Consider the following 26884-nt stretch of genomic DNA (forward strand, 5'->3'; position numbering starts at 1 on the left):
CAATCTACGTAATATAGCATGTAACAGGCTAAAGAAGAAAACTTATTAAAATTAAATGAGACAGGAAAAGCATCTGACAAAATTAAATACCCATTCAAATAAAAACTCTCCACAAACTAGGAACAGAAGGGAACTTCCTCAAATTTATAAAGAATACCTAAAAAATTATATAGCTAACAGTATAGTTAACCAACATTGAATGCTCTTAATATCAAGAAGTATGCAAGAATGTTCACTCTCATCATTGCTATTTAACATATTACTGAAGTTGTAGCCAGTGCAATATGGAAAGAAAAGGAAATAAACAGCATACAGATCAGAAAGGTAGAAATAGTAAAACTATCCTTACTTGCAGATGACATAATGGTCTAGTAGAAAATCTCAGAGAATCTATTAAACAAACTCCTAGAATAAGTAAGTGAGTTCAGCAAGATCACAGGTAATAAGATCAAAACAAAAGTCAACTGCATCTCTTCATACTAGCAATGAACATGCAAAAGCCAAAATTATATCATATACAGTCATTCAGAAAAATAAAATATCTAGGTGTAAACCTAACAAAACAAATACAGGACTTATTGTTGAAAACTATCAACACTGATGAAAGAAATAAAAGATCCATATAAATAGAAAAAATATGTTCACAGGAGGCTCAATATAGTAAAACTATCAGTTCTCCCCAATGCTAAGACATTTAATGCAATTACTATTACAAGCCTTGCAAGACATTTGTAGATATATGAAGATTCTAAAATTTATATATGAAGGCAAAGATATTAGACTAGCTAAAACAATTTGGAAAAAGTAGAATAAAGTAGGAGATATCACTCAACCTGTCATTAAAGCTTACTCTAACAGCTACAATATTCAAGACTATGTGGCAATGACAAAAGAACAGACATACAGATCAATGGAACAGAACAGTGAACCAAGAAATAGACTGATTTTTTATAGAAGTGCAAAAGCAATTTGGTGGAGGAAGGATGGCTTTTTTAACAAATGATGCTAGAGCAAATGGGTATCTGTAGGCAAAACACGAGAAAAAGAAAAAAGTGAACTTGACCCAAATCTCACAATTTATAGAAAAATTACCTCAAAATGCACCTCAGACTTAAATATAAAATATAAATTGTAAAATGTAAAACTATAAAACTAGAGCAAAAGAGGAAATCTGTATGAACTAGCACTTGTGGAAGAATTCACAGACTTGACACCAAAAACATAATATATAAAATTAACAAACTAGACTTGATCAAAACTAAAAACTTTTGCTCTGTGAACAACCTTGTGAAGGGGATGAAAAGACATGCTGTAGACTGGCAGAAAATACTGGCAAACCACATACCTGACAAATGACTCATATCTAAATCACATAAAAAATTTCCAAAACTTAACAAAATGGGCAAAAGACCAACATTTCACTAAAGAGGATATAAAGATAGCAGATAAATATATGAAAAGACTGCTCAACATAACCAGCCATCAGGGAAATGCAAATTTAAGACACAATGATTTACCACTACATACCCATCAGAACAGCCAAAATAAAAAACAGTGCTAACACCAAATCCTGGTGAGGATGCAGAAAAACTTGATCTTTCGCACTTTATTGGTGGCATTGTAAAGAAGTACAGCCACTCTGGAAAACAACTTGGCAGTTTATTAAAAAACCAGCCACTTACCATGCAACCTAGCTATCATACTCCTGGGCATTTATACTAGAGAAATGAAATTATAGGTCTACACTAAACCTGTACACAACATTCACAGCAGCTTTTTTTTTTTTTTAAGATTTATTTATTTGAGAGAGAGAGAGAGCAAGCAGGCAGGGGGAGGGACAGAAAGAAAGGAAGACAAGCAGAGTCCCTGCTGAGTGGGGAGCCCAATGCGGGACTTGATCCTAGGCCCCTGAGATCATGTCCTGAGTTGAAATCAAGAGCTGGCCGCTTAACCGACTGAACTACCCAGGTGTCCCAGATATAAAATTATTTTTTAAAAACTCTCTGTGCAAACAAAAAATGTTTCCTACCTCACATTAGTTTCATCATTAAATTCTTCAGCCCATTTTTTCCTTGACTGTGCAGTAGTAGAACCATCTAAACGGTAATAGTCAATGTTTCGCAGCCACTTCCCTTCACCTGAAAATTTAACAAGAAAAGAGAGATTTGATATATATTGTTCTGCTAGTAATAACAGATTTTCTTCCCTGCTCACCATTTAAAATCTGGTTATATATATTTTATTTGCATAGTAAAATATAAATTTTTTTAATCAAGGTGTAATTCACTATATTAACAAATAAATTCACCACAGATTTATTTCCAATAGATATTGAATAGCAAAGGTACTTTAAAAAAGTATTTCATCACTGGGAGCCGCACACGGAGAGGGTCTGAGCCCACAAGGCAGAGGTGCCACCACGAGACAACTTGCACTGATATGTTGTTGATTTGTTTGCATTGAACTCATGGCCAGCAGTGCTGTAAGTCATTCCTGAACCCAGCCTGTCCGCTGCTGTTCTCTGTAAGGTGCATTGCAGCCTCCTGGTACTTAGGAAACTGGACAACACTTAAACGCCAGCCTGAAGGCCACTTGAAACCGAAAGATTGCCACCAAAAAGCTCAAAAATGTGAAGACCATAACACTAAATAGGCTGTGGAACAGAAGCTTATTTACCGGATCAGAACTGAAACAAGAAAGAAGGAAGGTATCATCTTGTCCCACCTTGACTGGAAGTGTGTTTCTCAGGCAACTCGAGTTTTTTGCCACTCAGCACGTGTTGGCGAATAACTGCTGAAGTACGGCAAGTACTGATTTTGGAGTTACAAATAAATTTAGCAGAAAGGCAAATTCACAAATGTGGGATCCACAAATAACAAGAAAAAAGAAAGTATTTCATCTACATGTGAATTTCTTAAAAGATTTCCTTGATTAGAAACCTTTAAAACCGTAAAAAGAATATGATTAAACTGCATTATGTTCATGAAGCTTGCTTTTAATTAAATCTGTAAATGGCCAGGTTTCCTCCCTTATTAACAAGTTGATACTGATCGACTTTTGGACAGTGAGGTGAATATTTACCCAAGACTTACATTAAAACTAAAATACCAAATTAAGTACTTATGATATTTTTATATTTTATTATACATAATTTCCATTCCAGTTCTTTTAATTGTAAACATACTACTACTATTTCCCCTCCAGAGTCACATCCTAGAATCTTAACATAAAAACAAGAAGTTGACAAAACTGAGATTTAGATCTTTCAGCAAAGTTTTTATTTAAATTTAGTACTTCGTTTAAAAGGTGCTTTTCAACATGTTTATTACTTACCCGTATCTTTACTTATACTGAAAACTTGTAATTTCCTTGCTGGAAATTTGGCAATTGGTAAGAAAGTCTATTTATTTATTTGTGATTTTTATTTCTTTCAATTGGAAAAAAAAAGGCATACACAGCTAAGGAAAAAAGAATTTGAGATAGATGGTTGGATAAAAAAGAGGCTGGAGTCACATTTCCATTAATTGTTCACCTAACAGGGTAATTATTAAAGTTAATATGCTAATCATAAATAAATTAAATATGGTATTAATATTTTTAAAGTATTTCAACATACTCACCTTTCTCTGATAATACAAATGAATAATCTGTACTATGAATCCAACACTTAAAAAGTGATAAAGTCAGCACAGGTTAGTCACCAAAATTATAGATTTTTAAAAAAATCCCAGGTTCACCATTTATTAGCATTTTCATTCAGAAAATGTGAAAATGTGTTTATCTTTAAAAATGGAGCTAGCTGAGCACCTATTGTATAGGGCTACTGTTTTTTAAATGAGCTGATATAAGGAAAAAAATCCCTTAGAACAGTGCCTGTCACACAGTAATTAAGCTCACTGAGTACTTAATATTATCATCCAAGATCCCACATCAAATTATATCTGTCTCTACTAGGGCACATTTATATGTGATCATCCCTATAACATGATTTCCTGTAATACCCTTGAACCTAGTTCAGTGTCCAGTACACAGCAGTAGTAGTAGTAATAGTGATACAAAGGACAAACTGAACTAATAGTTAAAACAAATGTTTGCTGAAGATAATTTATTAAATTAAATATAAACTAACAACCATATGGAAAAATATTCAATCTTGCCAGTGGTCAAAAAAGTACAAATTAAAACAATGACAATTGTTTTTACCCATTAAAGATGGGGAAAATGTAATTATAGTACTACAGGTATATAGTAAAATAGGCATTTTCCATTTATTCATGATAGTAGAATAAATTGATGTAACTTTTCTGGTACTTTGTCTTTCAGATAATGAAGCACTGCCAGAACACTAATAAATTGAACTAATTGAATTGAACTAATAAAACTAATAATAGATAACAGAAAAATCCATTTAAGCCAACATTATACTTAACCATACTCAAATCAAGGAATACATATATACACTACCCATATATAGGTTAAAGACATATCAATAAGGAGGGGCCTTAGAAACAAAGAAGGGGGTAGCGATAAGGATTAAAAAGTGCCAGTGTATACCTAGCACTTAAACGTAATGGGAACATAAAAAATGCATCACCAGAGCATGATTCTCTATGGAAAATAACTAAAGAATATCCAGGTAAGGGCAATGTATTACCCTGCCAGTTCAGCAAACATTTACTATGGACCTACTACATGTCCAGTTCTATGAGGGACATCAGTAAAGCCTTGCCCGGTCAATTTACATATTGTCCCCCAAAACTGCCTATCACCTTTAAAGTATTTCATTATTTCTCCATTGCATTTTTAAACTATACATTTCCTGTTTGTTTCTTATTGGTCTTCCCTAACAAAAATGTAGTCTCTAGGAGGTTAGGGACATATTTTTTTTGTTAGCTTCTTTATCCTTAGCATCTAGATTGTGCCTTGCACGTGGTAAGTACCCTATACTTACAAAATGAAATAAACCCTGGAATACTTTATGGGTTCTGTAAACAGCTAATTTGAGGTGTGCTAATGAGGCAGTGGCTTAGTGGTGACTCTTAACCCCAGTTAGGGAAGGAGGAGTGATCTCTTCACTTCTTTAGCAACCCAGGCCCAATGTACTAATATTCCATGTAAGATTTTGCTTGGTAAAAAAGGAATTCTACTCTTTTTTACTAGGTAAATGTCTTAGTAAACCAATGACATAGTATATGGTATGGTATCAAATAAAGAGCAAATGTTCCTTTTCAATTACTACAGTGATCTAAGCAACCAATGCACCTGTCTAAAAATAAAGATACCACCTGCCTACAGCTTGCACAGGAGGTTATTAGGGTTTTATTTCCTACCTAAAAAATTATTATATTTAAAATGAGTACAATAAGAGAAAATACTACCAATATTATCAACAGGATTAGAAAATTAAAATTAAAAACAATAGCACTATATTCCAAGAGTACTCCAGGTACCATCAGACAAAAAAAGAAAAGATCACAATACATTTTTTCACAGAACTAGAACAAAGAATCCTAAAATTTGTATAGAACCACAAAATATGCCAAATAGTCTAAGCAATCTTGAGAAAGAAGAATAAAGCTGGAGGTATCATGCTCCCTGGTCTCAAACTATACTACAAAGATATAGTCATCAAAACAGTATGGTACTAGAGCAAAAGCAGATACATAAAACAATGGAATAAGATAGAGAGCCCATAAATAAACCATCCATATATGGTAAATTAATCTATGCCAAAGGAGGCAAGAATATGCAATGGGGGGAAAAAAGCCTCTTCAATAAATGATGTAGGGAAAACTAAACAGCTACATGCAAAAGAATGAAACTGGACCACTATCTTACACCATATACAAAAATAAATTGAAAATGGTTTAAAGACTTGAATGTAAGACCTGAAACAATAAAACTCCCAGAAGAAAACATAGGCAATAAGCTCACTGACATCCATTTTAGCAATATTTTTTTTTTTGGACCAGTCTTCTCAAGCAAGGGCAATGAAAGCTAAAATAAACAAATGGGATTATATCAAATTAGAAAGTTTTTGCAGTGAAGAAAACCTTCAACAAAACAAAATGGCAATTTACTGAATGGGAGAAGATATTTGCAAATCATAAACCCAATAAGGGGTTCAATTCCAAAACATATAAAGAACTTACACAACTTAATATCAAAAAACCCAAATAAAATGATTTAAAAATGGGCAGAAGACTTGAATAGACATTTTTTCAAAGACAACATAAAGATGGCCAATAGGCACATGAAAAGATACACAACATCACTAGGCATCAGCAAAGTGCAAATTAAAACCACAATAAGGTATCACTCCACACTGCTTAGATTAGCTATTATCAAAAAGACAAAAAATAACAAGTGTCAGCAAGGATGTTGAAAAAAGGGAACCTTTATACACTGTTGGTGGGAATGTAAAATTGATGCAGCCACTATGGAGGTTCCTCAAAAAATTAGAATAGAACTACCCCATGATCCAATATTCCACTTTGGGGTATTTTTCCAAAGAAAACGGAAACACCAAATCAAAGAGATATATTAACCCCTATTTTCACTGCAGCATTATTTACAATAGCTAAGATATGGAAGCAACCTAATAAAATAAAATAACACACACACACACACACACACACAGAGAGGAATATTACTCAGCCATAAACAAGGATGAGATCTTGCCACCTGGCAACAACATGGATGGACCTAGAAGGTATTATGCTAAGCAAAATAAGTAAGACAGAGAAAGACAAATACTATATGATTTTACTCATATGTGGAATCTAACAAACAGAAAGACAGAAAGAGACTCATAGTTACAGGAAACAAGCTGTTAGTTACCAGAGTGGGGAGGAGTTGGGGAATGAGCAAAAAATGTGAACAGAATTAAGAGATACAAACTTCCAGCTATTAAATAAAGTCATGGCATGTAATGTACAGCATAAAGAATATGGCCAATAGTATTGTAATAACTTTGTGCAGTAAACACATGGTAACTAGACTTATCATGGAGGTCATCTCATAATGTATAAAAATATCAAATCACTATGATGTACACTTGAAACGAATAGGGTACTGTGTGTCAGATATACTTCAAATTTAAAAAAGGCCACAATTATAGCCTCCTTTTTGAAAGTATTTCTTCATCAAAAATAGGTTTATATCTCAATAGCTGTTAAAAGAAAAACAGGATTCTGATCATTCAAATAACTACATAATTATCCACAGAAAAGATATAAATAATAAAGATTCCCTTTTATTAGAAAGGAAACCTAAATGTAGTCTTTATATTGTTGCTAACAAGGTAACTGTCAACTTTAATATTTATGTATTTATTTTTAAAGTTTTATTTAAGTAATCTCTACACCCAATGTGGGGCTCAAACCCACAACCCCAAGATCAAGAGTTGCATGTTCTTCCAACTGAGCCAGCCAGGCACCCCTCAACTTCAATATTTAGATAAAGAAATATGAGTACTGTAAATAGTATTTATAACATACACTGTATTATTATTCTCAAATAGAAAAATAGTATACCCTAAAATCATCATTTTACATGGAAATTTAACCAGAAGAAATTTTTAAAAATCTACTCTCATCAAGGCACCTACAGTAGACTACCAGTAATAGTGAAAAATTGAATATAATAATCCTGATATATAATAATGGAGAAATAAGTAAATTACGATTTTACTGGACAGATGATTATAGAGCTGAAAGTGACAGAACATCATATGTGGAGTGACATCAAAATGTTTATGAAATCAGTGAAAAAAACAAAATTTAATTTATGGGGAGAGGGACTTCTGGTATGACAACATAAGGAGCTTCTTAGACTTGCTCCCCAGCAAAAGTGAAAATTTTAAAATGGTGGTGATGGTTGCATGGTAATATGGGTGTACTTAATGCCATAGAACTATACACTTAAAAATGACCAAAATGGGGACGCCTGGGTGGCTCAGTCGGTTAAGCATCTGCCTTCAGCTCAGGTCATGATCCCAGAGTCCTGGGATCGAGTCCCGCATCGGGCTCCCTGCTCCGCGGGGAGCCTGCTTCTCCCTCTGCCTCTGCCTCTCTCTCTCTCTCTCATGAATAAATAAATAAAATCTTTAAAAAAAAAAAATGACCAAAATGGTAAAAACCTGTTTCCCTTCCTATCTCTCCCCTCCCAATTTGGCTTTTTTCCCCCAATTAATTGACTGATTAGGGGAAATATGGTTAAGGAGTTGTCTGAGATAGTTTGAGGCAGAGAGATTAGAACAACTTCTTAAATCACAGAAATACTGCCCCTCAATTTCCTGGACATTTAATTTTTTTGTCTTTAACATCTGTATTCACCATTAGACTATTAGCTCCTCAAGAAAGGGACTACAACTGTGTTTCCTAGTCGTTGGCAGAACAGCTGGTAGGTACTCATCAAATTTTTTTAAATTCAATGTCCATTAACTTTATATATAAATCTGTCTTATAGAGTAAACAAATCATTATGGAGTTTTAAGTTTCTTGTCCCGTATCTCTTATCAGTTTTTTAAAATTTGTATTTTTAATAAAAGACAGATAAATCAGAAAGATTTGGTGCAAAACAAAACAAAACAAACTCCTGTTTTACCCAACCTCCACTAGCAGCTGGCTATGTAACTTCTTATATTGTACTAAGAAAAAAAAACAAAAACAAAAAACAACCACATACCATAAAATTTACCATCTTAACCATTTTAAGTGTATAATTCAGTTGTGTTAACAGATCTCCAGAACTTTTTATACTTGCAAACTGAAACTCTATATCCACTAAACCACAACTCCCCATTCTCTCCTTCCCCACAGTAAGCACCGATCTACTTTGTCTCTGTGTATCTGACTACCTTAGATATGTGAAGTAAATGAAATCACACAGTATTCACCTTTTTTTGTGGTTTATTTCACTTTTGTGCTGGTTTATTTCTTCAGGGTTGTAGCATGTGACGAGATTTCCTTCCTTTTAAGAGCTGAAAAATACTCCACTGTGTATATACCACATTCTGTTTATCCATTCACCCACCAACATACACTCGGATTATTTCTACCTTTTCATTATTGTGAATAATGTGGCTATGAATATGAGTGTACAAATATCTCTTTCAAGGGGCGCCTGGGTGGCTCAGTCGTTAAGCATCTGCCTTCGGCTCAGGTCATGATCCCAGGGTCCTGGGATCGAGCCCCGCATCGGGCTCCCTGCTCAGCGGGAAGCCTGCTCCTCCCTCTCCCACTCCCCCTGCTTGTGTTCCCTCTCTTGCTGTGTCTCTCTCTGTCAAATAAATAAAGTTTTTAAAAAAAAAAATCTCTTTCAAGACTACGCTTTCAATTCTTTTGAGTATTTACCCAGAAGTAGTGTTGTTGGATCATATAATTCTAGTTTTAATTTTCTGAGGAACTGCCATACTGATTTACACAGTAGTTGTATCATTTTACATTCCCACCAAGAGTGCACCAATGTTCCAATTTCTCCACATCATCACCAACCTGTTATTTACGGATTTGTTTGACAGTAGCCATTCTAATAGTGTGAGGTTATATTTCACTGTGGTTTTGATTTGTGTTTCTCTAAAGATTAATGATGTTGGGCATATTTTCATGTGCTTGTAGGTCATTTGTGTATTATCTTCAGAGATATGTCTATTTGAATCTTCTAGCCATTTTCTGAATCAGGTTATCTGTTTGTTGTTGAATTATAGTAGTTCTTTATGTATTCTGAATATTAACCCCTTACAAGATAGATGATTTGCAAATGTTTTCTCCTATTCTGTAGGTTGCTTTTTCACTCTGACAAAATGTTAAATTTTATGTTATATATATATATTTCATAATATTGCTGCTGCTGATGATAAAAACTACCCACAGGAAAAACCCAGGTCCAGATGGTTTCAGTGCTAAATTTTGGCAAACATTTAAAGAACTCATACCAATTCTTCCCAAACTCTTTCAAAAACCAGGAAAAGGAATACTTCTTGACTCATTAAATGAGGCCAGTATTAGCCTCCTATCAAAACCAGACAAAGATATTAAAAGAAAGCAAACTGAAAATTAGTTATATCTTATGTGTAAGGATGCACAAATCCTCAACAAAATACTAGTGAACAGAATCCAGCAACATATAAAGAGAATTATACACCATAACCTGCATCCCAGGAATAAATCCCACCTGGTCATGATGGATAATCTTTTTAATGTACTGTTGGATCCCTATTGCCTAGGATCTTGTTGAGAATTTTGGCATCCATATTAATCAGGGATATTGGTCTGTAATTCTCCTTTTTGATGGTGTCTTTGCCTGGTTTTGGGATCAAGGTAATGCTGCCCTCATAGAATGAGTTTGGAAGTATTCCTTCCATTTCTATTTTTTAAAATAGCTTCAGAAGAATAGGTATTACTTCTTCTTTAAATGTTTGGGAGAATTCCCCTGGGAACCCATCAGGCCCTGGACTCTTGTTTTTTGGGAGGTTTTTGATCATTGCTTCAATTCTGTTACTGGTTATTGGCATTTAACCCAAAAATACAGATGTACTGAAAAGAAGGGGCACATGCACCCTAATGTTCATAGCAGCAATGCCCACAATAGCCAAACTGTAGAAGGAGCTGAGATGCCCTTCAGCAGACGAATGGATAAAGAAGATGTGGTCCATATACACAATGGAATATTAGCCATCAGAAAGGATGAATACCCACCAATTGCATCAACATGGATGGAACTGAAGGGGATTATGCTAAGTGAAGTAAGTCAAGCAGAGAAAGACAATTATCATATGGTTTCACTTATATGTGGAACATAAGGAATAGCATGGAGGACATTAGAAGGAAGGGAAAAATGAAGGAGGGGAAATCAGAGGGAGAGATGAACCATGAGAGACTATGGACTCTGGGAAACAAACTGAGGGTTTCAGAGGGGAGGGCGGTAGGGGATGGGTTAGCCCAGTGATTGGTATTAAGGAGGGCACGTACAGCAATGAGCACTGGGTGTTATATGCAAACAATGAATTATGGAACACTACACCACAAACTAATGAAGTAGTGTATAGTGACTAACAAAATAAATAAATAAATAAACAAATATCCACTTAAAAACTATCAGGACTAATAAATGAGTTAATATACAAAACTCAATTTTTTTAAACATTTGCAAGGAATAATCCAAAAATATAATTAAGAAAATTCTATTACAATACCATCAAAAAGAATAAAATAAGAATAAATTTAACACATGACATTTAAAATGTATACACTAAAAACCACAAAATACTGGTGAAAGAAAATTAAAGACCTAAACAAATGCTAAAACGTTCTATGTTCATGGATCAGAAGACTTAATATTGTTAAGATGGCAATACTTCCTAAAATGAAATACAGATTCAAGGTAATCCCTATCAGAATCTTAATCAGAATCCCTATGCTGATTTCTCTGTAGAAATTTACAAGGTGATTCTAAAATTCATATGGAATTGCCAGGGACCCAGAATAGCCAAAATAATGTTGAAGAGAAACAAAGTAGGAGGACTCACTTTCACCAAAACTTATACAGATAGTGACTCCTCTGATGGATCTAGGTAAACTGAAAACCTTCTGGAAAGGATTCACCATTCTACATGCTATTAAAAACATTTGTGATTCATGGGAAGAGTTCAAAATATCAACATTAACAGGAGTTTGGAAGAAGTTGAATCCAACCCTCATGGATGACTTTGAGAGGAGGACATAACTGCAGATGTGGTTGAAATAGCAAGAGAACTAGAATTAGAAGTGAAGCCTGAAGATAGGACTGAATTGCTACAATGTCATTATAAAACTTGAACAGATGAGGAGTTGCCTCTTACAGGTGAGCAAAGAAAGTGGTTTCCTCAGGTGGAATCTACTCCTGGTGAAGATGCTGTGAAGATTACTGAAATGCCAACACCATGGCAAAATCCTCCACCAGAAAAAAATTACAACTTGCTGAAAACTCAGATGATGGTTGGTGTCTTTTAGCAATAAAGTATTTTTTAATTAAAGTATATACTTTTTTTTAGATATAATGCTATTGCACACTTAACAGACTACAGAATAGTGTAAATATAACTTTTGTATGCACTTTTATATGCACTGGGAAACCAAAAAAAACTAATTTGACTCCCTTTATTGAAGTATTCACATTATTGCAGTGGTCTGGAACCAAACCCGCAATAACTCTGAGGTATACCTGTAATAAAACAAAACAAAACAAAACAAAACAAAACAGAAGGTAAGTATTGGTGAAGATGTGGAGAAACTGGAACCCTTTTATACGGCTTGTGGAAATGTAAAATAGTGCAGCCAGTATGGAAAACAGTCTGGTGGTTCCTCAATAAGTTAAAATTACCATATGACCCAATAATTCCATTCCTAAGTATATATCCAAAAGAAGTGAAAACAGATGTTTAAATAAAAACTTGCATATAAATATTTATCACAGCACTAGTCAGAACAGTCAGAAAATGAAAACAACCCAGATATCTGTGAATGAATAAATGGATAATCAAAATGTGGGTATTATCCATACAATGGAATATTATTAGATCTTTATGGCCTAATGAATGAAGTACTGACACATGCTACAACATGGAAGAACTTTGAAAACATACTACGTGAAAGAAGCCAGTCACAAAAGACCACATATTATATGAATCCATTTATATGAAAGTTTCAGAATAGGTCAATCTGTAGAAACAGAAAGTAGTTTCATTAGTGATTGCTTAAGATCTGAAGAGGTGGAAGGCAGGGGTAGGAGGGTAATAGCTAAAGGGTACAGGGTTTCTTTGGTGGTGATTAAAAAGGCTGAAAATTGTGGTGACAGTTGCAGAACTCTATGAAAATACTAAAAACCACTGAATTGTTCACTTAAAATGGATGAACTGCATTATATGTGAATTATCTCAATAAAGCTCTTTATAAGAACAAAAACTCTTGGGGCACCTGGGTGGGTCAGTCGTTAAGCATCTGCCTTCAGCTCAGGTCACAATCCCAGGGTCCTGAGATCGAGCCCCACATCGGGCTCCCTGCTCCACAGGAAGCCTGCTTCACCCTCTCCCTCTCCCCCTGCTTGTGTTCCTGCTCTCACTATCTCCCTTAGATAAATTTTTAAAAAAATCTTAAAAAAAAAAAAGAACAAAAAATCTTATTTCATGTTGCAATTGCAACAATAAAGACCATATATATATAGATAAGGACAAGAAGAATGTACAGAAAAAATAGATATATTAAAGTTGTGTGTCTGGGGAGTATTTTTTCTTTTATTGTTAAAATGTTTGTATAATACGTTTAAATGAAGGTTCCAAAAATTATGATATAGAAATGTTTGTAACTCACCTTTATAAATAAGAGGTTTATCTTTATCTTCTGTCTTTTCCCTACTGGCCAATTCAAGAAAATCTTCAATCAAGTCCAGAGATATGAGAGACTGGCTGAAAACAAGGCTAAAAAAATGGATTGGTGTTAATGGATTAGAAGGGTCACATAGTAAAAATATCACTTCTTCCCAAATTGACTTACAAATTCAACACAATTCTAATCAAAACCACAGTAGGAATTTTGAGAAATTAACGAGCTGATTCTATAAAGTTTATATGAGAATGCTGAACACACAGAGTAGCCAAAACAACTTTGAAAGAGAAAAAGTTGGAGACCTAACTCTACATGATTTCAACACTTAAAAAGCTAGAGTAATCAGAATGGTGTAGTACTGATTAAGGGACAAGCACATATTGATGGTACAGAATACAGAGTTCAGATGTAGAGCCACACAATATATAGTTAGCTAAATGGCTTTTCACAAGGGGGCAAAGGCAATTCAGTGGAAAAAAGATAATCTTTTCAACAATGGTCTTGGCAAAATTCAACATCCATATGCAAAAAAAAAAAAAAAAAGAACTTTGGCTTAAACCTCACACTTTATAGAAAAAATAATTCAAAATGGAATATAAATCTGATTTCAAAATGTAAAACTGTAGAATGTTTAGAAAAACGCAAGAAGAAAATCCTCATAACTTGGGGTTAGACAATTCTGAGACATAACACCAAAAGTATGATCTATGGGGAAAAAAAGTTGATGAAGTGGATTTCATCAAAATTAAAAACTTCTGGTGTACAAAAGAAACTATTTAAAGAATATGAGAAAAAATGTTAACTATTAAAAGAATTTGAGTAGGGCGCCTGGGTGGCTCAGTTGGTTAAGCGACTGCCTTCGGCTCAGGTCATGATCCTGGAGTCCTGGGATCGAGTCCCACATCGGGCTCCCTGCTCAGTGGGGGTCTGCTTCTCCCTCTGACCCTCTTCCCTCTCGTGCTCTCTGTCTCTCATTCTCTCTCTCTCAAATAAATAAAATATTAAAAAAAAAAGAATTTGAGTAATTTTAGACTTGTACACATTCTAAAACACTTTGTTGTTCATTTCAAATATGTCTGCAGATTCCTGATTCTCCATCCCAGTAGTTCCCTAACTCCTGTTTTGAGCCATGAAAACTATTTGTTCACATAAAGTCTTAAGTGTTATTAAAATGTTCACATAAAGTCTTACGTGGTATTAAAATGAAACTAAAAATAATTTCAGGTGTACAGTATACTGATTCAACACTTCCATACAACACCTGGTACTCATCACAAGTGCACTCTTTAATCCCCATCATCTATTTAACATGAAACTAACATTATTCATTACACTGTATGTTAACTAACTGGAATTTAAATAAAAACTTTAATATATATATATATATAAAATAGTAAATAAGTAAATAAATAAATAAAGGGCACCTGGGTAGCTCAGTTGGTTAAGTGACTCTGATTTTGGCTCAGGTCACGACCTCAGGGTCATGAGATACAGCCCCAGGTCAGGCTCTACGCTCAGCTGGGAGTCTGCTTGAGATTCCCTCTCCCTCTGCCCCACCTCCCACCCACCCCCCACTTATGCTCTCTCTCTCTCTCAAATAAAAAAATCTTTTTAAACAGGAACCCTGGGTGGCTCAGTTGGTTAAGCGTCTTCCTTCGGCTCAGGTCATGATCCCAGGGTCCTGGGATTGAGTCCCACATCGGGCTCCTTGCTCAGCAAGGAGCCTGCTTCTCCCTCTGCCTGCCTCTGTCTCTCTCTCTCTCTGATAAATAAATAAAAAATCTTAAAAAAAAATATTAAAAATTTTTTTTAAACAAATAAAACAAACAAACAAAGCAGGGTGCTTTAGGCCTTGGGGGAGAAGATAAAAGTGTCCCTGGCCCCTCAGCTTCTGCTCTAGCCTTCTCTTTTCACCAACTTTCATGGGTTCTGAAAAACAGTTTGAAAACCACTGGTCTCATCTATCCCATTGGTGAGAAGTGGACACAATTATACACAGGAAATGAAAAAAATCTAGAAAGAGAATAAAGGATAAAGGAGGGCTCGTTCTCTCCCTTATATATGCAAACAAAGTAGGTCAGTATACAAGGAACTAGACACCTGTCCAAGCATATTGTTTGGTTTTATTTGATTCTGAAAGCTGTACTCTAGGAGAGAGATACTTTTATGACTCCAAAAGATCCTTCAACACTCATTGCTCGAAGTCTTCAGATTTAGTAGAACTGAAAAAAACAACTCAAGTTATGAAACAGCTGTTGGGAGTTTTTAACATGTGCTTTGGCTATTGTATGACTTCCTAAACTCTGCACTATGGGGGTCTACCGTCTCCCAGTTGGTATTCCTAGAATACTGGTAAGGAAATGAATGTATTCCTAGTACTCAGTGTAAATGACCAACAGTCTTGAACCCTCAATAGACTGATTATTTTTCCTAGAATCAAACACTTTATTTAATCAATTCTTTTTGAGCTACAAATTCAGGTTTTTGGCAGTTCCTATAACTGGGAAATTTAAATTCTTAGAAATACTTATTATTTATTTAATTGGAATTAATCTGAGATTTGGGGTACTGTTCTGGAAAAGGTTGACTTGAGTCCACATTAAGGCTGGTTCTGGGAACCACTGAGCTCAGAAAAATCTATGAAAAAGATGTTATTAGAACTAAGTGGCTACATACTAATGGTTATCTCTTAACTTCTTCTAGTTGCAGATAACATGAACAACTACGCCCTGACTGGTAATAATTTTCATCCTTGTATAAACTATTTTGGCTTTATCCATTTTATTAATGACCCATATGAAAATACAGAAGCAATACAAATCAAATTCATACAAATCAAAAAATCTGGAAATTACAATTCAATCAAAATTTAATACTTAAATGACAGAAAGTAAGTCAGAAAGGCTGGGCTGAAACTAGTAGTGTACTGGAATTAGCTGTAACTTGCTTGAAACAGGAAAGTGGATTGTTAGCATTTTTTCCCACGACTGTTAGTAGCTTAAGATTGGCCACAGTGGGAGTATTTTACCAAGGATATCAGCAAATGTTACAAATTAGGGCTCTATGTGCTTCTTTGCTTTCTCTGTTATCATTTTTTGAAGAGTCAGTTGTCAAACATTTATCAACACACCACTGGCTAAAAATCACTAAAATTCATTTTTCTCTTGCCCTATGAAATATCAAGTTTTCACATGGGTCAAAAGATCAACTGCACAAATAGAGAATAGATGAATCTGATTTGACACCAGTTCTTCTTAAAAAAAAAAAAAAAAAAAGAGTCTCAGTTGACCGTATGTTTAATATGAACCAACAGTGTTATTTAGATGTTAGAAAACCTCTCTATCGGATTGCATGAATGGAAGTACAGGGTCCTGAATAAACAAGAACCAGCTTCATTGTAACTCTCTGTTAATCAAAACTCAGCTGAAGTATTTTGTTTACTATGACCATATTTTGAGATGGGTGCTAAAAAACTGAAGTATGTTCAAGACCATATGGTCAGGATTGAAATTATGCCATACGAAGAACAGATCAATGAACTCAGAAGAAAAGCTAAAAGTGACAAGAGAGATAAACCCACCATTTTTTGAAGAGGAGACAACTGAAACAGTAGTACTGATGTCTGCAACCTACATTGAAAGGCATCAGGAAAATAAGATGGATAGATAAACAGATATGTAATAAAGAAAGTACGGGCGCCTGGGTGGCTCAGTTGGTTAAGCGACTGCCTTCGGCTCAGGTCATGATCCTGGAGTCCCTGGATCGAGTCCCGCATCGGGCTCCCTGCTCGGCAGGGAGTCTGCTTCTCCCTCTGACCCTCCCCCCTCTCATGTACTCGCTCTCTCTCATTCTCTCTCTCTCAAATAAATAAATAAAATCTTTAAAAAAAAAAAAGAAAGTACAATAAAATATAGAATATAGTATAGATTCTAGGTGACAGGTATATGGGTATTCACTATAAAATTCTTTCTGCTTTTTTTTTATGTTTGAAAATTTCCACAAGGAAATGTTGGACAAATAAAAAATAGTGGTAATCACAGTTATGGAAATGGATAGTTTTATAGTCCTAACACTGATAATGTCTATCAGTTGGACTCAGAACTTAAAAAAAATCACTATATGAGTCTAAAAAAAGGCAGTAGGTATGTTCAATTTTAAACCATAAGGAAAACAGCTATAGGGATAAAGTATAAACTAAAGATAAGGATATGATTTCTAAAAATGTGAAGTATTCAACTGTAGGTATCCCTCTGAAATTGCAAATGTTCTATCATGGGAGAGGTTAGGAGAACATCTATGATGAATATGGTAGAGGAGCTTCTTGCACTGGTGAGGAAATTAAAGGACCACTAAAATCCCTTCCACACTCTTAAATTTTTGTATGGTATCCAAAAAAAATTAATTTTAAACTACCTAAGTTGATAGCAGAAAAAAAGCATGAGCACATCACAGCAATAATCTCTCCTGAACTTTTAGGAACTCTGAATTCAAATACCCACTTTCTACTTGCATCTCTCATGGATATCTAATAGGCCTCTCAAACTTAACATGGCCAGAGCAGAACTCTTTACTACCTCTAATAAACTTAGTTCTTCCCTACTGTTCTCCATTTTAGTAAGTAACACCAGGATCCACCAGCCACTGAATCTGGAAGCCTGAGAGTCATCTCTGACTACTCTCACATTCTTACTGCCCTGCATTAATGTACCAAATCCTGTTGTTTCTATTCCAAAACATATCCTTTACCTCCAATACTACCAACTCCATTCCAGGCCAACATCATCCCTTATCTGAACCACTTGTTTCTGTATTTAAAAAGTGGCAATATACAACAAAAATAAATTTTAGTGAGTACTTACTAAGTGCAAGGCATAATGGTTAACAAAAAATAATGAAACAGTCTGTCTTCAAACTCACTATCCAGTGAAAAACATACAAGAATATTAGAATGTGTAAATAGTAGAAGTATATTAAAAGATGGTATAGTAATTATATTAATAGTGGATCTACCTCTTCCCAGGAAAGTTAAAGGAACTAAGTTTGAAACTTCTTTAAGATAAAACGTTTAATTTAAGTCTTATATTAAACTGTTACTAAAAGAGTCACAAAGGGGCGCCTGGGTCGCTCAGTTGTTAAGCGCCTGCCTTCGGCTCGGGTCGTGATCCCGGGCTACTGGGATCGAGCCCCGCATCGGGCTCCCCGCTCGGCGGGAAGCCTGCTTCTCCCTCTCCCACTCCCCCTGCTTGTAGTCCCTCTCTTGCTGTGTCTCTCTCTGTTGAATGGATAAAATCTTTAAAATAAATAAATAAATAAAATAAAAAAATAGAAGAATCACAGAGGGCGGCTGGGTGGCTCAGCTGGTTAAGCGACTGCCTTCGGCTCAGGTCATGATCCCGGGGTCCTGGGATCGAGTCCCACATTGGGCTCCCCCTGCTCTGCGGGGAGCTTGCTTCTCCCTCTGCCTCTGCCTGCCACTCCCCCCGTTTGTGCTCACATTCTCTCTCTCTCTCCCCATCAAATAAATAAATAAAATCTTAAAAAAAAAAACCTACAGATATATTTTAAAAATATTTCATGAACACATGTTGGGACCTTGTAACAACCTAAAAAGTAAGTCTGGTTCAAAACTTTAAAAGTATGTTTTTTTCGAACAGTAATTTGAAGGATGAGAACAAGAACAAAAACAAAGGAGATATGATAGAGAATAGTCAAACAGGTGAAATAAAGTCAGAGGTATCCACTAGATTTGGGGATTAAAAGGTCACTAATTGACTTTAGGGGGAAAAAGTCTCAATAAAGTAGGAACCACACTGCATGGATTGAAAAATAATTTTTAAAGATGGTGAAATATAGATATCCACTAGAGACCTGGCTCAAAGAAATAAGTTCAAGGTGCAACAGCCAGAAAGGGAAAACAGCACTGAAGAAGTAACCAGACTATGTACTCAGAACTAGTGGCTTAGAAGGAAGAGAGTTATCAATCACTACACTACTAAAGAAATTACATCTTCAGAAAGGAAGAAAACAAAGCAGATTTCTTTCAAATAAATTGTTTAAACAATAGAAAGGTTATAAAAAGGTTCATTTATATAATAAAAATAGAAGAAACTTACACTTTATCACCAATTTCCTCTGCCATTCGAAGAATTTCAAAGAGAAGTACCATTTTTCCAGAATGTTCTAAAACCTCAGCATCAGCATCTGTAACAAAATCTTTGTACCAGTCTGGAGCTGGGCTGCTTGGATTAGAAGAGGAAGTAGCTTTACCTAAATAAAATAAATGAAACATAAGTAAGTAGGCAAATAAGAAAAGAAACTCAAAGATCCAGAGAGAAGGATTAAGAGACCAAGAGAAATAGGAGGAAGGGGGGAAAGGGGAGGGAAGAGAAGGGAGGAGGGGAGAAGGGGGAAGAAGGGGAAGGAGGGCACCCTCTTTCAAGAAGAGAAAAAAAGACCACCCCAGGAAAGGGAGAGCTTTACTGTGCAGAAAAGACACAAGGTGGGCAGTGTAGTAGAGGGGACAAACCCAACTCTAGGAGGAGAGAAAGACAGGGAGTGGGACACATACAAACAGGCACAAATGAATGCAAAGGAAGAAAAACATTGAGGGGAGGAGGCATGCACACCAAGTAAGAGAGTAAGCAAGAGAAAGACCCTGAGAAAGTACAACTATGAGAAACAGTGCCTAGGAGCAGGGGGCTCGAAAAACAGAGACCCTAAGAGACAAAGCCCGCCCCTGCTCCAGGCACTGAGAGTGTGTAACTCCCAACACAAACTCCAAGAGATAGGGACTAGGACAGAAAAAGACCTAGAGAACCAAAGAGAGACAGACAGAGGTAGGGAGGAGAAGAGGGAGGGAAGAGAAATAGACTGATTCAGAGATCAAGAGAGAAAAGATCTTAGGGGCAGGAAATATTTCACAGTCATAACAGAATTCTGGAAAACAAAAAGTGATTGATCCCAGAATGACCATATCATATTAAATCGCTTTGTTATTTTCTCCACAAACTCTGAAAAGAAAGTAACACAAAATAATGTATTAAATATCTAAACATAAACAGTTCAATTCAAAATTAGGAACATAAGGTTTACCTGTTTTTGTACCTTCCCTCAATTGCTTTTTAATGTATTTTAAATTTTTCCATATTTTTGTTATATATATTTTACAAAAGTATACATATTCACAAAAGTATACAGAATATGGTGAATAGCCATGTTCCCACATCCCACCTTCATTAAATTTTACCACTTGCTAAATCTGCTTCTGATGCAATTGACAACTAATATGTGACCATACCCAATCTCATTATCTTCTTTCCCTCCCATCTTTCTGAGAGATATCTAAAATCCTAAATTCTAATAATCTCTCGGTTTAGAGGGTATTAAGCTATGTGAAATAAGTCAGACTGAGAAAGATAAATACCATATGATTCCACTCATAAATGGAATTTTAAAAAATGAATAAACAAATGAAAAGCAGGATCAGACCTATAAATAGAAAAAACTGATGGTTGCCAGAGGGGAGGGAGTGGGGGTTTGGGAAAAATGGGTGAAGGGGAGAGGGAGATACAGGCCTCCAGTTATGGAATGAGTAAGTCATGGAAATCTAAAAACAATACAAAGCAAAACAAATGAATAAACAAACAAAAAGCAGAATCAGACCTATAAATACAGAGAACAAACTAAGTCATGGGAATAAAAGGCACATGATATTGTCAATAAAAGTCAATGATATTGTAACAGCAATGTAACAGGACAGATGGTAGCTACACTTGTGGTGAATATAGTATAATGCATAAACTTGTCCAATAACTAGGTTGTACACTTGGAACTAATGTAATATTGTGTCAATTATACTAAAAAAATGTAAAAGAACAAAATAAAATTTATTATGTATCAAAATAAATAAAATAAAATCCTAAATTCTGTATTTACTATTTCTGTGTATGTTTTATATTTTTACTACACATGTATCCTTAAACTGTACATTACCATTCATGTTTTCAAACTGTATGTAAGCAGGCTGTATCTTTCTATGACTTACTTTTTCATTAAGTGTAGTTTTTCATTTTTCACTCAAAGTGAGACTTATTCAATCACTCTAACTGCTATGTAGAATTCTGCACAAATATACCATCATTTATTAGCTCTCCTCATAGACATTATAAACATCTCATTAGTCTCACAGATATTTAGATTATTTCTAATTTTTGGCTACTGTCAAATGAACACTCAATTTTGTTATATTTTTCTAGAATATTGTCCACTTCATCTAAGTTTTAAATTTTCTGGCATAAACTTACACTGTTGATTTTTAAAATTATCACTTTAAACATAATACAGTCTTTATCAAATATTTCTATTATTGGAGGCCCTTAAGAATCTAATTATGCTGTTTGTTTTGTGTGTTAACTTTTGCCAGGCTGACTGCTAACTTATTTTGTTGCTAACTTTTTCTACAGTTAATTGTTTCCTCAGGTATTCTATCATTTTTATTTTCATTTCACTTTCAGTGTAGCTGTAATATGTGAGAATCCTGGGTAGAGATCATACATCTCCACACTTACTCTGCATCTGTTTCTGCCAGGTGCTCCAGGGGATCAACAATCCAGGATTACTTTTGAGGTACTGCAGCTTGAGATCTTTATTTATTTATTATTTAATTCTTAAAGATTTATTTATTTATTTGAGAAAGAGAGAGAGGACGCGAGCATGGGGGAGAGGGGCAAAGGGAGAGAAGAAAGAGAATCTCCAGCAGACTCCCTGCTGAAGGAAGAGCCCGACCCGGGGCTTGTTCCCACAACCCTGAGATCATGACCTGAGATGAAATCAAGAGTTGGTCATTCAGTTGCCTGAGCCACCCAGGAGCCCCATCAGCTTGAGATTTTTAGACTAAGTAACATAAATTCAAATCATAACCTATGTAAGCCCATGATTATGAATCCAAGGAAACTATTTTTCTCAACCCAGAGACCAGGGTGAAACAGATAAGCTTCCCTGACATCTCCCTGGATGGATGGGCAAATTTTTCTTCTACCCTATTCTTCAATGGTCTACGTACCCTTTGAAGAGATTCAGCTTTAATCTGGGTTCAAAGAACTCTCCACCTTATACAGGGCTCAAGGCCTTGTATCCTATCCCTGGGTAGGTGAAAACCAAAGTTGCTAGTCTGAAGACTAGCATATCCCTAAGGCTTTCACAGCATACCTTCTTGAAATTACTGTTTAAATTATCAGTTCCCGGGCACCTGGGTGGCTGTCATTAAGCGTCTGTCTTCAGCTCAGGTCATGGTCCCAGGGTCCTGGGATTAAGCCCATCATCGGGCTCCCTGCTCAGCGGGAAGCCTGCTTCTCCCTCCCCCGCTCCCCCTGCTTGTGTTCCCTCTCTCGCTGTGTCTCTCTCTGTCAAATAAATAAATAAAACTAACTAACTAAATAAATAAATGATCAGTTCCTTCTTTGTGTCTGGGTCCTGGTGATTTCCATTACTTATAGAGAGCTCATTATGTATTGATATTCAAACCACAATTAACTACTGCCTAAACATGTCACATATTTGCAAGAATCCATACCTTTCCTTGAATGCCTTATATTATTTTCTCCCCTTCTTTACTTGGCAAACTTCTTTTTATGCTTCACTATCCTTTAAGAATCAACTGAAATTTCACCTTAGAAAGCTTCCTTTGCAAGGCTGGCCCTAGGCTGTTGTCTGCACACTTGAATGGTACATAGCTCCTTGTACTATTATAAAACTTTCCCTGATAAGAATGGCTCACTGTGCCTAGATTGTACAATGGGGTTTGTTCTGAACCCCCGTTTCCTTTCTGGGAGTCTGAGATTTGGTAAGAGCCAGACAGACAGTGTGTTTAAAGCACATAAAACGGGCGCCTGGGTGGCTCAGTTGGTTAAGCGACTGCCTTCGGCTCAGGTCATGATCCTGGAGTCCCAGGATCGAGTCCCGCATCAGGCTCCCTGCTCGGCAGGGAGTCTGCTTCTCCCTCTCCCGCTCCCCCCTCTTGTGCTCTTTCTCTCTCTCACTCTCTCTCTCAAATAAATAAATAAAATCTTTAAAAAAAAGAAAAATAAATAAAGCACATAAAACTTAGATACTTAGTCTCTAATGAGCTTCTTTGGTAGATGACACTTTATATATATTATCACAACTTATTTCTGGAGAAATTAGTACATCTTAGGTGACTCCATTGGGAGAAGACTCTTAGAAGGTTATGCCTGGTTTCCTCTGGACTCTGCCCCATCTGCTTTTTCCCTTTGCTGATTTTGCTTTCTACCCTTTCACTGTAATAAATCATAGACCTGAATATGACTACATGCTGTCTTGTGAATCACTGAACCTGAGGATGGTCTTGGGGCAACTGATAAACAGCTTATGAAGCCAATGTTAACTAAACTCCTCTCTACAACTGACAAATAACAAATGCATTTAGGGAATTCTGCAGTTCCACAGATTGCACATAACTTCAGTAATGGTTACCCAAATATACTAGAGGTAATTTAAGTAAAGTGAAAATGTTAGCAATAAAAAAATGCTAGCATAAAGTTAGTAAAAATGTGGCAGCTAGGTAAGAAATCCCAAAGCTTAGGATAGGTGATAATTTCTGTGCAAAAGATTCCATTCTAATTTTGATCCTATTGGATATAATGAAAATACAGTAATGTCTAAAAAAATAAAAACTGATTCAGAAAATAAGGGTTTATAACTCCAGTTAATAAATACCCTGAATATGTAATTAAAACTTACAAACTGGTATTTTATGTTGGATATTCTTATTTCAACATCCACATGGATTAACTATTACTTCTGTTATAACTTTGTCCTTATATATCTGATAAGAAACAGTAAATTAATCAATCAAAGCCACTCCTTAATATCCACTCTGGATATCACAAAATGCTTACAAGGTAACGCAAAAAGAAATACAAACAAATAAAAATCAACAACTTTACCCCTAATTTTTGAAGCACATTTTTCTAAATATATATTAACCACCATATTTGCATCAAGATACACTGCAGTTTTATAAAGAAAAGTAGCAATATCATTAAAGTATTATGTATCTATGTAGTACTAGTAGTAGAATGTTAAGCTCCATGAGTGCATTTTGTTGACTGATAGAACCCAAGCTTCTATAGCAGTGCCTGGACCAATTTGTCATTTGGAACCCACAGCCTGCCCTATCCGCTTTTAAGTTCATGACATGCCCCAATTCTTTCTAAACATTTTCACCTTGTGAAATATATGAAAAACAATAATGTTTACCTAACATACCTAACATACCAGGAGAAAACGAAAGAGGCCACTCATTTCTGGAGGTGACCCAGCTACCTCAGACCCCACTTGTACTTCTACGAGATGAAGGGATCAAGACCTCAGCACTTTTATTTAACCCATTTACAGCACAGAATGAGACATACTGGTTTGCATACTCTCCCTGTTCTCCTAACCAAAAGTTATGAAAAAAAATTTCAACAAGAACGTTTTAAGAAAACCATTCCCAGGAACACATAAATTTTAAGCTATTTATTTCCAATTCTGAGATGACTGAGGAGAAATTTAAGTGAAAAGTCAGACCGGGAGAGCAGGGAGAGAGATAACAGAAGCTTCCTATTAAACTAGAACCATTCCTTTACTATTCTTAGAAAAATACTCTTTAAATCTAATTGGAAGATTAACACTGATAGTAAACTGCCTTTATGGGACAAGAGTAGAGAAGAACAAGGAGGATAGTTTGGTAGTTTAATTTTTACTATCCCCCTGATTTCTAAGATAAGTAAACCGAGGTCTGTGGTTAGGCTGCCATCTGCTTATTCCAATAAGGTAGTGAGGAGAAAAATGTTTTATTTTGTTCTATTTTTTGAAAGTTTTATTTTAATTCCAGTTAGTTAACATACAGTGTACTATCAATTTCAGGTGTACAATATACTGATTCAACTCTTTCATACAAGACCCAATGCTCATCATAAGTGCACTCCTCGATCCCCAACACATTTTTTAACCCATTCCCCCATCCATCTTCCCTCTGGTAAACATCACTTTGTTCTCTATAGTTAAGAGTCTATTTCTTAGTTTGCATCTCTCTCTTTTTATCCCTTTACTGTTACAATTTTGTTTTTTGTTTTTGTTTTTGTTTGTTTTGTTTTATTGAAATTTTATTATGTTAGTCACCATACAATACATCATTAGTTTTTGATGTGGTGATCCACGATCCATTGTTTTCGTATAACACCCAGTGCTCCATGCAGTACGTGCCCTCCTTAATACCCATCACCGGGCTAACCAATCCCCCCTCCCCCCTCTCCTCTAAAACCCTGTTTGTTTCTCAGAGTCCATACTCTCTCATGGTTCATCTCCCCCTCCAATTCCCACCCCCCCATTTTTCCCTTCCTTGTCCTAATGTCCTCCATGTTATTTCTTATGTTCCACAAATAATGAAACCATATGATAATTGACTTTCTCTGCTTGACTTATTTCACTTAGCATAATCTCCTCCAGTCCCATCCATGTTGATGTAAAAGTTGGGTATTCATCCTTTCTGATGGCTGAGTCATATTCCATTGTATATATGGACCACATCTTCTTTATCCATTCATCTGTTGAAGGGCATCTCGGCTCTTTCCACAGTTTGGCTATTGCGGACATTGCTGCTATGAACATTGGGGTGCATATGGCCCTTCTTTTCACTACATCTGTGTCTTTTGGGTAAATACCCAGGACTGCAATTGCTGGGTCATAGGGTAGCTCTATTTTTAAATGTTTGAGGAACCTCCACACTGTTTTCCAAAGTGGCTATACCAATTTGCATTCCTACCAACAGTGTAAGAGGGTTCCCCTTTCTCCACAACCTCTCCAACATTTGTTGTTTCTTGCCCTATCCATTTTTGCCATTCTGACTGGTATAAGGTGGTATCTCAATGTGGTTTTGATTTGGATTTCCCTGATGGCTAATGATGATGAACATTTTTTCATGTGTCTCTGAGCCATTTGTATGTCTTCTTCAGAGAAGTGTTTTTTCATATCTTCTGCCCACTTTTTCACTTGATTGTTTTTTGGGTGTTGAGTTTGAGAAGTTCTTTTTTTTTTTTTTAAAGATTTTATTTATTTATTTATTTGAGAGAGAGAGAGAGAGAGAAACAGCATGAGAGGGGATAGGGTCAGAGGGAGAAGCAGGCTCCCTGCTGAGCCGGGAGCCCAATGTGGGACTCGATCCCAGGACTCCGGGATCATGACCTGAGCCGAAGGCAGTCGCTTAACCAACTGAGCCACCCAGGCGCCCGAGAAGTTCTTTATAGATCTTGGATACCAGCCCTTTATCTGTAGTGTCATTTGCAAAAATCTTTTCCCGTTCTGTGGGTTCCCTCTTTGTTTTGTTGACTGTTTCCTTTGCTGTGCAGAAGCTTTTTATCTTGATGAAGTCCCAAAAGTTCATTTTTGCTTTTGTTTCACTAGCTTTTGGAGATGTATCTTGAAAGAAGTTGCTGTGGCTGATGTCAAAGAGGTTACTG

At 35.8% G+C, this 26884-nt stretch overlaps 1 protein-coding gene across 6 annotated transcripts in view; it reads right to left on the reverse strand.

Annotated features, from left to right (window-relative positions):
• ATRX (ATRX chromatin remodeler) overlaps nt 1–26884 on the reverse strand; it is a 309544-nt gene that overhangs the window by 41697 nt on the left and 240963 nt on the right. For all 6 annotated transcript variants that reach the window (XM_035028787.1, XM_035028786.1, XM_035028789.1 and 3 more), the window contains 3 exons: nt 19478–19631; nt 13350–13456; nt 2030–2138 (listed from right to left, as the gene is read on the reverse strand). In XM_035028787.1, coding sequence (XP_034884678.1) covers nt 2030–2138; nt 13350–13456; nt 19478–19631 — 370 coding nt within the window. The remainder of the gene's footprint in view (nt 1–2029; nt 2139–13349; nt 13457–19477; nt 19632–26884) is intronic.

Source organism: Mirounga leonina, unplaced genomic scaffold (genome assembly GCF_011800145.1).
Source record: "Mirounga leonina isolate KUSES-001 unplaced genomic scaffold, KU_Mleo_1.0 Mir_204, whole genome shotgun sequence".
Taxonomy (NCBI): domain Eukaryota; kingdom Metazoa; phylum Chordata; class Mammalia; order Carnivora; family Phocidae; genus Mirounga; species Mirounga leonina.